The sequence below is a fragment of the Phyllobates terribilis genome, unplaced genomic scaffold (assembly GCF_046119375.1).
Source record: "Phyllobates terribilis strain yellow unplaced genomic scaffold, ASM4611937v1 Scaffold_12__6_contigs__length_324123572, whole genome shotgun sequence".
Lineage (NCBI taxonomy): Eukaryota > Metazoa > Chordata > Amphibia > Anura > Dendrobatidae > Phyllobates > Phyllobates terribilis.
This window is the reverse complement of record NW_027362772.1, coordinates 253,653,027-253,669,870: the sequence shown is the minus strand read 5'-3', so window position 1 is coordinate 253,669,870 and position 16,844 is coordinate 253,653,027. Positions and strand designations below refer to the sequence as shown.

General features: G+C 40.9%; 1 protein-coding gene across 1 annotated transcript; it reads right to left on the bottom strand.

Annotated features, from left to right (window-relative positions):
- Positions 1-924: 924 nt before the first annotated feature.
- On the bottom strand, positions 925-15,603 carry MRPL20 (mitochondrial ribosomal protein L20). Its single transcript, XM_073656847.1, has 4 exons — positions 15,433-15,603; positions 7,592-7,702; positions 6,323-6,400; positions 925-1,385 (listed from the first exon to the last, which is right to left on the bottom strand). Exons 1-4 carry the CDS (start codon positions 15,517-15,519, stop codon positions 1,212-1,214), a joined length of 450 nt encoding a protein of 149 aa, XP_073512948.1. The 5' UTR covers positions 15,520-15,603; the 3' UTR covers positions 925-1,211.
- Between the last annotated feature and the right edge of the window lie 1,241 nt (positions 15,604-16,844).

Genomic DNA, 16,844 nt, shown 5'->3' with positions numbered 1-16,844 from the left:
TCAGAGTTCATGTATTCACAGTAGTGTACGTATATCAACCACATAGTGAATTTGTGCATCTGTATATAAGTTGTGGGGGCCTTATTTTTTTTTTTGCAACATCCACCACTATCTGGCTTATCTCCCGATCTCTATGACTGACGGAACTGAGCCTAAGGGCTCGTTCACATCTCAGCTTTTCTGATAAGAATGCTATCCGTATTTTTCACAGGTAATAGTGCCATGGGGCTATGCACATGCTCAATTTTATCCTCGGACTGAGTGGTCCGCAGTAAATATCGGAGACATGTCCGATTTTGATCCGACCCTCAGCAATCCAAGTCTATGGGAAGGCACTCGGACGCCATCAAAGCGCAATCCGATTTTCACGGACAGTCAGAAAGGAGAAGGTGGAGAACCTTTTTTTTTTTCCCTCCATGTACAAGAATCAAACTCATGGGTCTGTTTTTGTCGTAAGTGGAAAATACGGACGTCTGAATAAGCCCTTTGGCAAGACGTACTTCTTGGTCTGTATATTGTCATGGTCGGAAGAATAGACGGAACAAGGTGAAGAGGAAGACCAGCAACCCGATGGCTTGATACTATTCAAAATAAATGGCGGAGAAGACCCTGGTGGACCTATCCAGGCTTGCTCAAGATCGATCTTCCTACAGATAGTTCATCCATCAAGTCGCTGTGGCTTGAGATCGAGCAGAAGGCTGATAAATAATAATAATATGGACCCCAGACTGACCGAGAACTTCCAAAACTCATATGGGGTCGTACATTGGGGTAGCCAGACCTGCAGTAAGTTCGGCATTGGGGTCGGTATATAGATCAAAAGTTGTTTGCAATCAATTGAAAAGAGTCCCACATACAAATACCTTCACAAAGAAAGTCTAGATTACAATGCTCCCCTGCATAGAACAAAGACTGAGGCCGTCAAAAAATCACAGAATCTTTTTAATGGTCATAGAAAAGTTATAAGATGTCAAGTAAATAAACCAGACAAAAAAGAAAAATAACTGGCTCACTGCCGGGTGTATCCACCTCTTCTCACTGCCGATGTGACACATAGAAGAGATCTGAGGAGACCTGCGTGTCCTATGGTCCAAGATGGTGAATACCTACTAACCAACCAACTTGGAAATTGTGTAAATTTTAGTTACACACATAAGAGAGGCGCCAACTTTCATTACTCAGTAAGTTCTCGGCTAAGTTTTGTTTTGGAACTAGTGATAATGGACCACCCGAGAAAATATTCCTTCAGGTTCCTTCCCATCTCCAAGTGCTGAAACCAAACCTTCTTCTCCTCTCCTCTTAGCCAGAGCGGCCAGCGATTTGAATGTCTTGGGTTCACAGATGGCCAAATCTGACATCACCTTCCTGTTAAGAGCCACCTGACACTGAAAAATGATGAAAAAAAATAAATAAAAAAAATTATATATAAAATATATTTATTTAGAGATATATATAGATAGATAGATATACATACATACATATAGATATACATACACAGTACAGACCAAAAGTTTCGACACACCTTCTCATTTAAAGATTTTTCTGTATTTTCATGATTATGAAAATTGTACATTCACAATGAAGGCATCAAAACTATGAATTAACACATGTGGAATTATATACTTAACAAAAAAGTGTGAAACAACTGAAATATGTCTTATATTCTAGGTTCTTCCAAGTAGCCACCTTTTGCTTTGATGACTGCTTTGCACACTCTTGGCATTCTCTTGATGAGCTTCAAGAGATAGTCACCGGAAATGGTTTTCCAACAATCTTGAAGGAGTACCCAGAGATGCTTAGCACTTGTTGGCCCTTTTGCCTTCAGTCTGCGGTCCAGCTCACCCCAAACCATCTCGATTGGGTTCAGGTCTGGTGACTGTGGAGGCCAGGTCATCTGGCGTAGCACCCCATCACTCTCCTTCTTGGTCAAATAGCCCTTACACTGCCTGGAGGTGTGTTTGGGGTCATTGTCCTGTTGAAAAATAAATGGTCCAACTAAACGCAAACCGGATGGAATAGCATGCCGCTGCAAGATGCTGTGGTAGCCATGCTGTTTCAGTATGCCTTCAATTTTGAATAAATCCCCAACAGTGTCACCAGCAAAGCACCCCCACACCATCACACCTCCTCCTCCATGCTTCAGGGTGGGAACCAGGCATGTAGAGTTCATCCATTCACCTTTTCTGCGTCGCGCAAAGACACGGTGGTTGGAACCAAAGATCTCAAATTTGGACTCATCAGACCAAAGCACAGATTTCCACTGGTCTAATGTCCATTCCTTGTCTTCTTTAGCCCAAACAAGTCTCTTCTGCTTGTTGCCTGTCCTTAGCAGTGGTTTCCTAGCAGCTATTTTACCATGAAGGCCTGCTGCACAAAGTCTCCTCTTAACAGTTGTTGTAGAGATGTGTCTGCTGCTAGAACTCTGTGTGGCATTGACCTGGTCTCTAATCTGAGCTGCGATTTCTGAGGCTGGTGACTCGGATAAACTTATCCTCAGAAGCAGAGGCGACTCTTGGTCTTCCTTTCCTGGGGCAGTCCTCATGTGAGCCAGTTTCTTTGTAGCGCTTGATGGTTTTTGCAACTGCACTTGGGGACACTTTCAAAGTTTTCCCAATTTTTCACACTGACTGACCTTCATTTCTTAACCTTCGTCAGGCTGCATAATTTTACAACGTTAACAGGCTGCAGAGGTACAATTGTACCTTCATATATACCTCCACTGTGGGAAGACTTTCTCCTTTACTTGGTTTCAGAAACTAAAGTTCATTCAGCTACAAATGTTATGCTGATATCTATTGGCTAGTGTTGTTACTGCTCACTTATGTTGCTGTCAATTAAGTTGATTCAAACTGGGAGTGGCTTCTATTTCTCTTCCTGCCTCCCTCCTCTCAGTAGCCATTTTGCTGTTCATCTCATTGCTGTGAGCACACACATTTCTAGGCTTGTGAAGTCTTCAATTTCTTGGATACGAAGGTAGGAAAGTCTCACAGCATCTAACAGCCAGTTATACCTTCATTCGCCTTATGTGGGGACAGAACAGTCAGAAATTGTCTTTGAGCCTGGACTTGGCTTACAAATATTTTGTATGAAACTTATCACTATAGGTATGATTTTTATACGAAAAATGGATAATAATTATTATCTACATATTGTTTTACGATGTTTTACTTATATTCAGCACAAAATAAAGATGGTGGCTCTATTACAATTTTCCTATTGGTCGAAAAAACAGTCGAAGATGGAATGAAAATTCTGAAACCGTATACGGTTTACATAATATATAAATGACATTTATAAATAATTATCACTAGAAATAATTTACTTTTTTATCTGCACTTTAGAATCGAGTTTCATTCTACTTGCCACGTGTTACTAAACTAAATTACGAAGCCAAAATTCATCTACCAAGTCATCAAGAGTGATAGTGATGCTGGATCTAGTTTCCGCCATAATCCAAGAAAACGTGTTTGCAGGTTAGTATCATTTTGTGAAAGGCCAATAATGTAGTATTGTGTAGTATTTCGGAAAATTATTTATTTTTCATATTTACAGATTTACGTCTGACGAAATAATGCGAATGCTAGAAGAATCTGATTCTGAGCATGAGGAAGAACCATATGTTGCAACTGATGATGAAAACTATGTACCACAAGTGGATGTTACTGAAGAAGATTCAGACACTGAACAAGAAATGGTCATAGAGCAGGAAAAAGAATACGACTCAGACGAAAGTGTGGAGGATGAGTCTGTGCCTCAAAGTGCAGGCGACATTTGGACTGCTAAGGATAAAACTCAATGGTGTAGTGATCCACTGCCAAATGCACAAACAAAATCTCGTAATGTCCTACAACAAAGAGGTGGCCCTGCAGCAATCAGCAACCTGTATACAGCAAAAGAGCTATTCAAGTCAATCATGACTCCCGAGATGTGTGACATCATATTACGAGAAACGAATCGAAAGGCCAAGAGAGTTTGTGATGCTTACAACAACGAACTGGTACAACATTTTCCTGATTCTTCTGAACGGCCACCACAAAAAACATTCAAGCAATTTACTGAAACTGAACTCCATGCATTTTTGGGCATACTGATTGCTGCTGGTGTGCACAGAGACAACAAAGAGAATCTGGAGGAAATGTGGAATGTTGCTGCTCTGCCTCTTATACGTGCAGCCATGTCTCGTGACCGCTTCAAGAGGATACTCAGATTGATCAGATTTGACAACGAAAATACACGTGCAGAACGTGTGCAAACAGATAAAGCTGCACCAATACGGGACATCTGGACAATGCTGAACAGAAATCTGGAGAGAGCCTACAAGCCATATAATTGTATCACCGTCGACAAGCAATTATTTCCATTTAGAGGCCATACTAAATTTACCCAGTATACACCTTCAAAACCAGCTAAATATGGCAAAGATTTTTTGGGCTTGTGACTCGTCAAACGCCTACCCATTACAAGGTCAGCTCTACACTGGGAAACCAACTGATGGTCCTCGACAAGTAAACATTGGTGAACGAACAGTATTGGACCTAGTGAGCTCGTATAAAGGCTCTGGAAGAAATGTCACCACCGATAACTTCTTTACAACCATGGAACTAGCTAAGGTATTGAACTCCTGGAACATGACACTAGTTGGTACAGTGAGAAAAAACAAAAGGTTCCTACCTAGCAACATGCAGCCTGCCAAAGAAAGGCCTGTAAACTAAACAAATTTTGCCTACAATCATGATGCAACAGTCTGTTCATATGTACCAAAGAAGAACAAATCAGTCGTGCTTCTATCATCTATGCACATGACGGGAGAAGTTGAAGAGACACTAGCAGCCAAGCCAGAGATAATAAAATACTACAACAAAACAAAAGGCGGAGTTGATGTTATGAATAAAATGTTGGGAGAGTACACTGTGAAACGACGAACATTACGTTGGCCTCTGGCATTTTTCTACAATATGATTGACGTCACTGGGTTAGCATCCTACATCATCTACAGAGAACACAATCCAAGCTTCAGGACAAAGGATCAACGAAGAAAGTTCCTGAAAGATCTCGCAAATCAGCTGTGTATGCCTGCAATTGAAGATCGTAGTACAAACCGAATGATGAGGAGAAACCATTTTCTTCGAGGTGCAGTAGAAATGGTGCTTGGACGATGCATTCTGATATCATCGCAAGCAGCAGCTGGCCCTCAAATACCTCATGGTAGTCGTGGACCCTCCCCTGTTGTTGGTAGTTGCTATGTCTGCCGAGACCTGAGGCGAAAACAACGCAAGACTAGAAAGTCTTGTGTGGTTTGTGTGAAACCCATTTGCGATGAACACTCGGTAGCAAAGACAACATGCATTACTTGCAAAGAAAATCAATAAAAAAAGTTTCTTACATTTTCTTTTATAATGTAAATGAACAGTTTTTTTTACTTGTTTATAATAATAATAAAAGAGCATTATCATTAAAAAAAATATTATTCTTTTTCCCTTGCATTATCTTCATTCAAAATATATGAGGGTACATTTGTACCTATGCAGCTTGTTATGGATGCAAAAATATCTCGATCCCTTATCTCGGAAGGGGGTGGAGATATTTTATTGAAATTTGGCCAAAATATTCTGGACCAAAACTGCAGAGATGTCACGAAATTTCAGCCCTCTACGGCTTTTCGAAAAAAAGTTATTGCAATTTTAAAACGGAATAGTTACAATTGTACCTACTCAGCCGGACGAAGGTTAAAGTAATGATGGCAACTCGTTATTTCTTTACTTAGAATTTGTATTATGGCAAGAAAAAAGCAGCTAACAGTCTATTCAGTAGGACTATCAGCTGTGTATCCACCTGACTTCTGCACAACACAACTGATGGTCCCAACCCCATTTATAAGGCAAGAAATCCCACTTATTAAACCTGACAGGGCACACCTGTGAAGTGAAAACCATTTCCGGTGACTACCTCTTGAAGCTCATCAAGAGAATGCCAAGAGTGTGCAAAGCAGTCATCAAAGCAAAAGGTGGCTACTTTGAAGAACCTAGAATATAAGACATATTTTCAGTTGTTTCACACTTTTTTGTTAACCATATAATTCCACATGTGTTAATTCATAGTTTTGATGCCTTCAGTGTGAATGTACAATTTTCATAGTCATGAAAATACAGAAAAATCTGTAAATGAGAAGGTGTGTCCAAACTTTTGGTCTGTACTAATTATATATATATATACACACACATACACACACAATATGATTAAATATAGCTCTAGATGGGACAACTCAAATTATACAGGAGGCATCAAATCTGGAGCTCGGGTTTTAGAAAAAAAAAGAACTTACTTTGGCGAGATTGGAAATAAAGTGCGGATACTTCATGCCATGTTCCTGCACAGCTGCGGTCATGCGGGTTATCCATAGCTAAAAGGAAGCGAGCACAAATAATATAACCGGAGAAAAGACTTGGACCATGTCGGACCTGCATGGGAAAGTGTCTGTTTTATTTCTCTGTGTTTTGTGTGTATATTCTTTTCAGGTTTCCATTCGCTTTGCCACATCGGATTTTCTGGACTACAGTATACCTAATAAAGTATTTTTTTGTGTGTTTTTTACTTTTTATTACTGGGTTAGCAATAGGGGTGTCTGATAGACTCTTCCCCATTACTAACACCAGAGCTTGATGCCAGCTGTGTTTTCGGACAATTCACAGCTGACATTAACCCCATAAACCATTAACCTGATTTCCACCGCACCAGGGCAATAGAGAAGAGCCGGGCAAAGCACAAGAATTGGAGCATCTAATGTGATGCGACACTTCTCGGATGGCTGCGGACTGGGAAGGTCCCTGGTTATTGGGCCCTTCCCAGCCTGATAATATAAGCCTGCAGCTGTCTGCTTTACCTTGGCTGGTTATCAAAAATAGTGGGGAGAACCCCACATCGTTTTTTTCATTTAATTATTTTTTGGCTTAATAGAAAGCTCTACAAACTATTATCTTTGAACATCTGTAACACTTAAAAATCAGTAATTCCTTGAATATATTACATCGTGGTACGTGTCACACATATGTCATCCGTGTTTTACATAGACTTGTATTGGTCCGTGTGATCCTGCTGCCGGTAGAAAAAAAACAGACCTGCTCCAAAAAATTCTTCATCTATAAACCATACGAAAGATTTGGATCCCACTATGATCAGAGAGTGATTTGCATATTTGATCCAATTTTCTCAGATGACAAAAATACTATTGTATGCCCGGAGCCTTATCTGTCTGTTATCCCTACTTTAGCATGAAGCCTATGAAGCTGTGTCTGTATGAAGGAGGTAACACCCGCACCCCACTGCTCTATTCTATGGGCCTTGGGTGCGGTTTTCACTTAACTAATAAAAAGCAGTCTGTGGCAGCTGCAGGTGGTCTGCGTATGTGAACGGGGCAGGGGGGGGGGGGGACATTTATTGTGGCATCTAAAGTTTTTAGCCCCTTTCAATGATGAAAATGAATTGAAGAATGCGCCCATTGTTGGCTCTTGTGAGAGTCAGGAAGGACTAGTAAAGTCATCCCAGACCAGGTGTCTGTATGGAAAGGGTGGACAAGGACACTTTTTTTTTTTACCGTTCTCATGATGCGCGTCTTAACTTTCCTGGCTTTCGTTGAATACACAAAGGCTCGGCGGACAGCTCGTATCGCCATGCTAAAGCAACGATTTTTTCTTCCACGGAAATGCTGTGTATTAAAAGAAAATGCAAAATATCATATAAAAAGAGCTGTGGTCCATGCAAGACATCCAAAACTATAAACACTAATCGGTATACTAAGAGGCAAAAACAACAAAAAAAAGTCACCAAGTCTTCAAAGGGTGTGTCTACTTTTGAAACTTTTTTTTTTTTTAAATTTCTTCCTGTTTTTTTCCTACACATACAGTACAGACCAAAAGTTTGGACACACCTTTTCACTTAAAGATTTTTCTGTATTTTCATGACTATGAAAATTGTACATTCACACTGAAGGCATCAAAACTATGAATTAACACATGTGGAATTATATACTTAACAAAAAAGTGTGAAACAACTGAAAATATGTCTTATATTCGAGGTTCTTCAACATAGCCACCTTTTGCTTTGATGACTGCTTTGCACACTCTTGGCATTCTCTTGTTGAGCTTCAAGAGGTAGTCATCGGAAATGGTTTTCACTTCACAGGTGTGCCCTGTCAGGTATAATAAGTGGGATTTCTTGCCTTATAAATGGGGTTAGGACCATCAGTTGTATTGTGCAGAAGTCTGATGGATACACAGCTGATAGTCCTACTGAATAAACGGTTAGAATTTGTATTATGGCAAGAAAAAAGCAGCTAAGTAAAGAAAAACGAGTGGCCATCATTACTTTAAGAAATGAAGGTCAGTCTGTGTGAAAAATTGGGCAAACTTTGAAAGTGTCCCCAAGTGCAGTTGCAAAAACCATCAAGCGCTACAAAGAAACTGGCTCACATGAGGACCGCCCCAGGAAAGGAAGACCAAGAGTCACCTCTGCTTCTGAGGATAAGTTTATCCGACTCACCAGCCTCAGAAATCGCAGGTTAACAGCAGCTCAGATTAGAGACCAGGCCAATGCCACACAGAGTTCTAGCAGCAGACACATCTCTTCAACAACTGTTAAGAGGAGACTTTGTGCAGCAGGCCTTCATGGTAAAATAGCTGCTAGGAAACCACTGCTAAGGACAGGCAACAAGCAGAAGAGACTTGTTTGGGCTAAAGAACACAAGGAATGGACATTAGACCAGTGGAAATCTGTGCTTTGGTCTGATGAGTCCAAATTTGAGATCTTTGGTTCCAACCACCGTGTATTTGTGCGACACAGAAAAGGTGAACGGATGGACTCTACATGCCTGGTTCCCACCATGAAGCATGGAGGAGGAGGTGTGATGGTGTGGGGGTGCTTTGCTGGTGACACTATTGGGGATTTATTCAAAATTGAAGGCATACTGAACCAGCATGGCTACTACAGCATCTTGCAGCGGCATGCTATTCCATCCGATTTGCATTTAGTTGGACCATCATTTATTTTTCAACAGGACAATGACCCCAAACACACCTCAAGGCTGTGTAAGGGCTATTTGACCAAGAAGGAGAGTGATGGGGTGCTACGCCAGATGGCCTGGCCTCCAGAGTCACCAGACCTGAACCCAATCGAGATGGTTTGGGGTGAGTTGGACCGCAGAGTGAAGGCAAAAGGGCCAACAAGTGCTAAGCATCTCTGAGAACTCCTTCAAGATTGTTGGAAGACCATTTCCGGTGACTACCTCTTGAAACTCATCAAGAGAATGCCAAGAGTGTGCAAAGCAGTCATCAAAGCAAAAGGTGGCTACTTTGAAGAACCTAGAATCTAAGACATATTTTCAGTTGTTTCACACTTTTTTGTTAAGTATATAATTCCACATGTGTTAATTCATAGTTTTGATGCCTTCAGTGTGAATGTACAATTTCCATAGTCAAGAAAATACAGAAAAATCTTTAAATGAGGTGTGTCCAAACTTTTGGTCTGTACTATATATATATGTACAGTACAGACCAAAAGTTTGGACACACCTCATTTAAAGATTTTTCTGTATTTTCTTGACTATGGAAATTGTACATTCACACTGAAGGCATCAAAACTATGAATTAACACATGTGGAATTATATACTTAACAAAAAAGTGTGAAACAACTGAAAATATGTCTTAGATTCTAGGTTCTTCAAAGTAGCCACCTTTTGCTTTGATGACTGCTTTGCACACTCTTGGCATTCTCTTGATGAGTTTCAAGAGGTAGTCACCGGAAATGGTCTTCCAACAATCTTGAAGGAGTTCTCAGAGATGCTTAGCACTTGTTGGCCCTTTTGCCTTCACTCTGCGGTCCAGCTCACCCCAAACCATCTCGATTGGGTTCAGGTCTGGTGACTGTGGAGGCCAGGTCATCTGGCATAGCACCCCATCACTCTCCTGCTTGGTCAAATAGCCCTTACACAGCCTGGAGGTGTGTTTGGGGTCATTGTCCTGTTGAAAAATAAATGATGGTCCAACTAAACGCAAACCGGATGGAATAGCATGCCGCTGCAAGATGCTGTGGTAGCCATGCTGGTTCAGTATGCCTTCAATTTTGAATAAATTCCCAACAGTGTCACCAGCAAAGCACCCCCACACCATCACACCTCCTCCTCCATGCTTCACGGTGGGAACCAGGCATGTAGAGTCCATCCGTTCACCTTTTCTGCGTTGCACAAAGACACGGTGGTTGGAACCAAAGATCTCAAATTTGGACTCATCAGACCAAAGCACAGATTTCCACTGGTCTAATGTCCATTCCTTGTGTTCTTTAGCCCAAACAAGTCTCTTCTGCTTGTTTCCTGTCCTTAGCAGTGGTTTCCTAGCAGCTATTTTACCATGAAGGCCTGCTGCACAAAGTCTCCTCTTAACAGTTGTTGTAGAGATGTGTCTGCTGCTAGAACTCTGTGTGGCATTGACCTGGTCTCTAATCTGAGCTGCGATTTCTGAGGCTGGTGACTCGGATAAACTTATCCTCAGAAGCAGAGGTGACTCTTGGTCTTCCTTTCCTGGGGCTGTCCTCATGTGAGCCAGTTTCTTTGTAGCGCTTGATGGTTTTTGCAACTGCTCTTGGGGACACTTTCAAAGTTTGCCCAATTTTTCGGACTGACTGACCTTCATTTCTTAAAGTAATGATGGCCACTCGTTTTTCTTTACTTAGCAGCTTTTTTCTTGCTATAATACAAATTTTAACAGTCTATTCAGTAGGACTATCAGCTGCGTATCCACCAGACTTCTGCACAACACAACTGATGGTCCCAACCCCATTTATAAGGCAAGAAATCCCACTTATTAAACCTGACAGGGCACACCTGTGAAGTGAAAACCATTTCCGGTGACTACCTCTTGAAGCTCATCAAGAGAATGCCAAGAGTGTGCAAAGCAGTCATCAAAGCAAAAGGTGGCTACTTTGAAGAACCTAGAATATAAGACATATTTTCAGTTGTTTCACTCGTTTTTGTTAAGTATATAATTCCACATGTGTTAATTCATAGTTTTGATGCCTTCAGTGTGAATGTCATGAAAATACAGAAAAATCTGTAAATGAGAAGGTGTGTCCAAACTTCTGGTCTGTACTAATATATATATATACACACACACAGGAATAAACAAATACATATAATATAAATAAATATATAAATATGTAATAATATAATAAGAAATAATTAAAATAAATATAATAATATACAAATTAAATATATGTACAATCTGATCCTGCAGTCGTAGATATACAGGAGGGTATGGAGTAGGGAAGAAACTATGCAGACACACAGATCTGCATGGGAGATGGATGCACAGAGTGGTAAGGTTACGCTCCCAGGCTTTTGACATTGCATATTTCCGCTACGAAAAAAGTAGCATCTTACAGTTCCAGCAAAGTGGATAAGATTTATAAAAAATCTCATGCCGAAAGTATTTTTTTTTTTTTTTTTTAACGCAGGTGCGTGTTTCAAGTCCACAACATGTCAATTTGTCTTGCGGCTGAGCTGAGATTTATGTGCAGATTTTTCCCATAGACTTGCATTAAATGTGGAAAATCCGCATGTAAAAAATTAATATCCGAGCTAAAACCGCTTATAATCCACACATGACTATAGAACGTTTTGTCAAAGCCAAATACCAGGAAGCAGAAAGCTTTACTTAAAACATGACACTCCATCAAGAGAGAGAAAAACTGCAGTGTCAAAAATGCAATAAAAACACATGTAAAAAAAAAAAAAAGTGAACTAAAAAACACATAGAAAAAAACCCCGCAAGTAACCTGATTTACCTAATAATAGGTGCAGAAAATCTGCAACATAAGAAAAATTCACCAAACATTCACCGTGGGAACATAGACTAAGGGCTCAGTCACACATCAGTTTCACGGATAGCAATTGTACCTATGAAAGTCTATGAGGATGGTCACATGGCAGATTTTTTCCTCGGATCATGCAAATTTAGGGACATGTCCGATATCCAAGCATCAGATCGTAATGGGCAATGCAAAAAAAATCTATGAAAAAAATCTGATGCCATCCATGTGCTGTCCATTTTTCACTGAGAGATAGGAGAAAGTGGCAAAACATTGTTTTTTCTTTTCTCATCAGTGAAAAAAACTAATGAAAATCTGACCAAATTTTAGATGATAAAAATCGGTCAGTTTTTCTCATACATAAAAAAAAACCTCGACATCTGCCAAAGCCAGGTGAGGAACAATCAGAGAAAAGGTATAATAGATTCATGTCACCAATTCTACATTTATCACCCACTCCTGGTTTTGGCTCCCACTCCTGAGAAAAAAAAATACTGACTGAATACGGATAGTGGGGCCGTGGCTTTAGGGAAAGAGTCAGACGGCTGCATAACATGGACGAGAATCGCAACGCAATGCTCGGACTGGCCGTCGGCTCTCCCAACTCGAGCGTGACAGCACTGATTTCTATGCAGCTTTCATGCTCGGGTCGGGTAACCCGCCGGCCAGTCCGAGCATTGCATTGCGATCCTCGTCAGAGTTATACGGTCGTCTGACTCTTCCCTAAGACTATGTGCACACATTGAGTATTTACAGCAGAAAAATCTGCTGCAAGTACTGCTGTGTTGGCAGGAAAGATGCTGTGTAAATACTCGCGTTTTTGACGCTTTTTTTTTTTTTTGCATTTTTCCGTTTCATTAAAATGAGTGAAAAACACTGCAAGAACTGACATGCTGAATATATGAAACTGCTCCGAATCTGCAAGGAAAAAATAAGCATCAGCAACCTCATTCACTTTGCTAGGACAGGAAAACGCTGTGCTTTTTCATGGCAAAAATGTGAAGTGTGGACATATCCTATAGATGTGTGCAAGTTAAGGCTGCGTTCACATGAAACTTTTTTGCTGAGTTTTTTTTTCTGCAGCCAAAACCTACACTCTTGGGCCATGGCCCCACTATCAGTATTCGGTCAGTATTTTTTTCTCAGGAGTGGGAGCCAGAACCAGATGAGGAACAATCAAGAGAAAAAGGTATAATAGAAACAAGTCACCAATTCTGCATTTTTCACCCACTCCTGGTTTTGGCTCCCACTCCTGAGAAAAAATACTGACCAAATACTGATAGTGTGGCCATGGCCTTAGAAGTAAAAACGCTGTGTTCGAAACACCTGTTTTGCAGCGTTTTCCGCTGTGATTTTTAGGTACTGATTACATGTGTGCTTTGTCTACAACACATTGTTTAATAAAGCTAGTTGTATTCACCAAAAAATGCTTCGACATCACTGAAAAAAAATATATATATTTTTTAACTTTCTCATTGTTTTCTAGGAGTTAAAAAAGGCTGAAATAATTGATACACTGCAGACTTAAAAAAATGCTGCAGGTTTAAAGATTGTCAGGAAAAAAACCCGAGTGTGTGCAGCAGATTTCTGACATCTCAGAGCTTTTGCTGGTTCAGTAAAAAGCAGATTTTAATGTGCATAAGAACCCCGCAGCATCTAAGCATAGTCTAACTATTTTCTGTGTATTTTTACTGTGCAGTTTTGGCACAAAAACTGCAGCATTTCCTAGTATCAGCAAAGTGAATGCGATTTCTTTAATCTTTTTCCGTGCAGATTTGAATACGTTTCCTATATCTGCAGCATGTCAATTTTTTCGGCTTTTTTCACCTATTCTAATGAAAGGCGAGAAAAAAAAAAAAAAAGCATAAAAAAAACAATGGCAAAAATGCACATATGTTGTGCTAGGTGTTTCCTGCCAAAATGTCAGTATTTGCAGCAGAAGGGTCAGCAGCAAATACTGAGGCTATGTTCACACATCATGTTTTTTTCATGCAAATTTTCAGCTGTGTTTTACAGTACCAGCAAAGTCTATGAGATTCCAGAAATCTCATACACACGTTTTTTTTTGTTCAGGATTTTGTGCTTTGCATGTTTGTTTTTTTTGCAATATAGAGCACGCCACTTCTTTCAACATTTTTTCACCCATTGGAAGAAATGGGAGGTGAAAAAAATGCTGAAAAAGCGCAGGTGTCGGGTTTTTCAGTGTTTTTTGTTCCAAAACCAGAATGAAAAAAAAAAAATAATAATTCACTGAACTTTGTGTACATTCATAAAGAAGACAAAAAGGACAGTGTAAAAAACGCAGCAAAAATGCACCAAAAAACAAGCAAAAAAGCAAGAAAAATCCTGAACAAGAGATCAGGTTTTGCTGCAGAAAAAAAGTGCAGCAAAAACACAATGTGTAAACATAGCCTTAAAGGGAACCTGTCGCCAGTTTTTTAGTGTGTGAACCATTTCCATTGTCTTTGTGAGTGCCTGTCCTGCATCACACAAATGTGTCCATCATCCCCCGACTCCTTTTTATTTTCCCCTTTGCTGTATGTAAATGCTTTTGATCTGGTCCAATGGGCGTCATTTCCTTGTCGTCTGTGCCGCCTCTTAGCCCCCAAAAGCCGTCCTAAAGCTTTGACTGATGTGGACGACGCATCCAGCATCATCCACGTAGACTAAAGAGATCTCGCGCCTGAGCATTGGCATGGTCAGCTCGCGCAGGAGCACTTTGCTCTGCCCTATTGCGCGCAGAGTACCAAACGTAACTGCGCATACGCCTGGGAAACGTCATTCCAGTGAACTGCTTCTGGTAAAAAGGAGCTGGAATGACGTTTCCTGATGTTTTGTGCTCTGCCCGCACTAGTGCTGAGCAAAATGCGCCTGCACGAGCCAATGATGCTGAAGCGCAGGCGCGAGATTTTTCGTCTGGATGATTCATCCACATCAATCAAAGCGATAGATGACGAGGAAATGATGCCCATCGGACCAGACCAAAAGCATTTACATATAGCGCGGGTTAAAATAAAGTATTTTTGGGGTTATACAGGGGGAGTTAGGGGATGATGGACAAGTGTGTGATGCAGTGCAGACGCTCAGAATGGTGGTGGCAATGGTTCATACACTAAAAAACTGGCGACTGGTCCCTTTAACCTGTGCACATACCCAACAGCAGCGACTGGAGCGAGCTCTGATCATTTAGAGGTCACTGTCCATCACGGCGTCCTGGTAACAGTCATGCCCCATCCCCCGATGCATTATGGCAGGTAGGGGCCTAATGGAAGACCCCCGTTGCTGCCATCTTGGTCTGTGGCTTCGTAGATGACCTTGATTCCAGTATTGTAATATAAGGTACAAGCGATCGCTGGTGCAAGATTTGTGTCCTTTTTCCACCATATCATCCAAAGGGGTTAAAATCCTATGTGCATTTTCCCTAATGCAACAACAGGAAGCCATATTGCGCATGCTGGGACTTGTAGTGCAGCTATAGCAGCAGTGCCCCATACACTATGGAGCTTGAGTGACACCTGACTGCAGCGTGCTGTGGATGTCAGGGCAGACACCCATGACCTCTGGCTTCCTCCACTCACCCTGGCATGTTGCAGCACCTCCTGCACCCGCCAGTAACGAGGAGGCCCCCGGTTCCGGACCCACCGCGACAAGCTCAGGAAAACCATGTTGTGCCCTCTAGGAAGTTCCCCGGCTGCCCTTAACCAGCATGGACGCCTGTGTGACAACTCGGTCGCGTGTAATTTACGTCACAACCTTTCTTTCTTTTTTTTTTTTTTTTCAAACTTTATTAACACATGAAACAAACATCACAGTGCTCTGCAAATGGCGCCGTCTTCTCAGTTTTGGCTGCATTACCTCACAAACATGGAGCAATGGAGATGAAACCGTTGTAAAACAAATGTGGGATGTTGTAAACGTGTCATGGTTCACTGATAATGTCTATGAGAAATGTGTGGTAAATGGCTGCCAGAAATGATTAAAATGAGGAATCATTGATTTTATTTTTATTGTTTTTTTTTCTTGAAGTGTTTTTTAAACTTTTTTTCCACCACACTTTTTTTTGCAGTTTTTTTTACATGACTGACCACTTCTTATTGCATTTTTATTGTGTGCTGCAAAGAAAAACGTGATTCTGGCATTTTTGATATTTTTTTTGATCTTTAGCAATCAGGTTACTTTATTTTTATATTTTGATAAATCTGTGTTTTACAGATGGGCAAGTATGAAAAGTGAAAGGTATAATTCAAATGAAAGAAAAAATGTATTTTTTTAGCCCCATTAGGGGCTTTGAACCTGCAATCGTCTTATCTCTTTTTCTATATACTTCAATACTCAAGTACAGTATATAGTGAATATTACGGTTATGGTAGGAACAGGGGTCTTCAGCAGACGCCCATCTGTCACAGCCACTAATCTTACTGATGTCCCAAACAGTCTGACGGGGGCTTCATTAGAGAAAATAGCTTTGCCGGTAGTACAGGGACTGGAATTGGAGTTATTTTCTCTGATGAAGACCCCTTTAGACTGTTTCTGGAAGAATGATTGTCCAGAGAAGTAAATGTGAGTCCTGAGTCTGCCAACAGTGAAGCCTCCTGAGACCACTCATGTGTGGGGGCTTCTCATCCATGGAGGGGGCTCACTCACAATTTTGCCTCAGAACATGGCAATGAATGAAGAATTGGATCTAAACCTCCTCCAAGAGCAACTTCTCCCAACGATCCAGGAGCTATGTGGTGATGGACAATGATTTTTCCAGCACGATGGAGGCCATGTCACAATACAAAAGGGATAACGTAATGACTCCAAAAGGAAACACTGAAATTTTGGACCCATGGTCTCCAGATCTCAATCCTGTTGAGAACTTGTGGTCAATCCTCAAAAAGCTGGAGGAGAAATAAAAACACAGAAATTGCGCTGATGAGACAAGAATGGCCGATCACCACATCAGTCAGGATTTGTCCCAGAAGCTGATATCCACCATGTGAGGGCA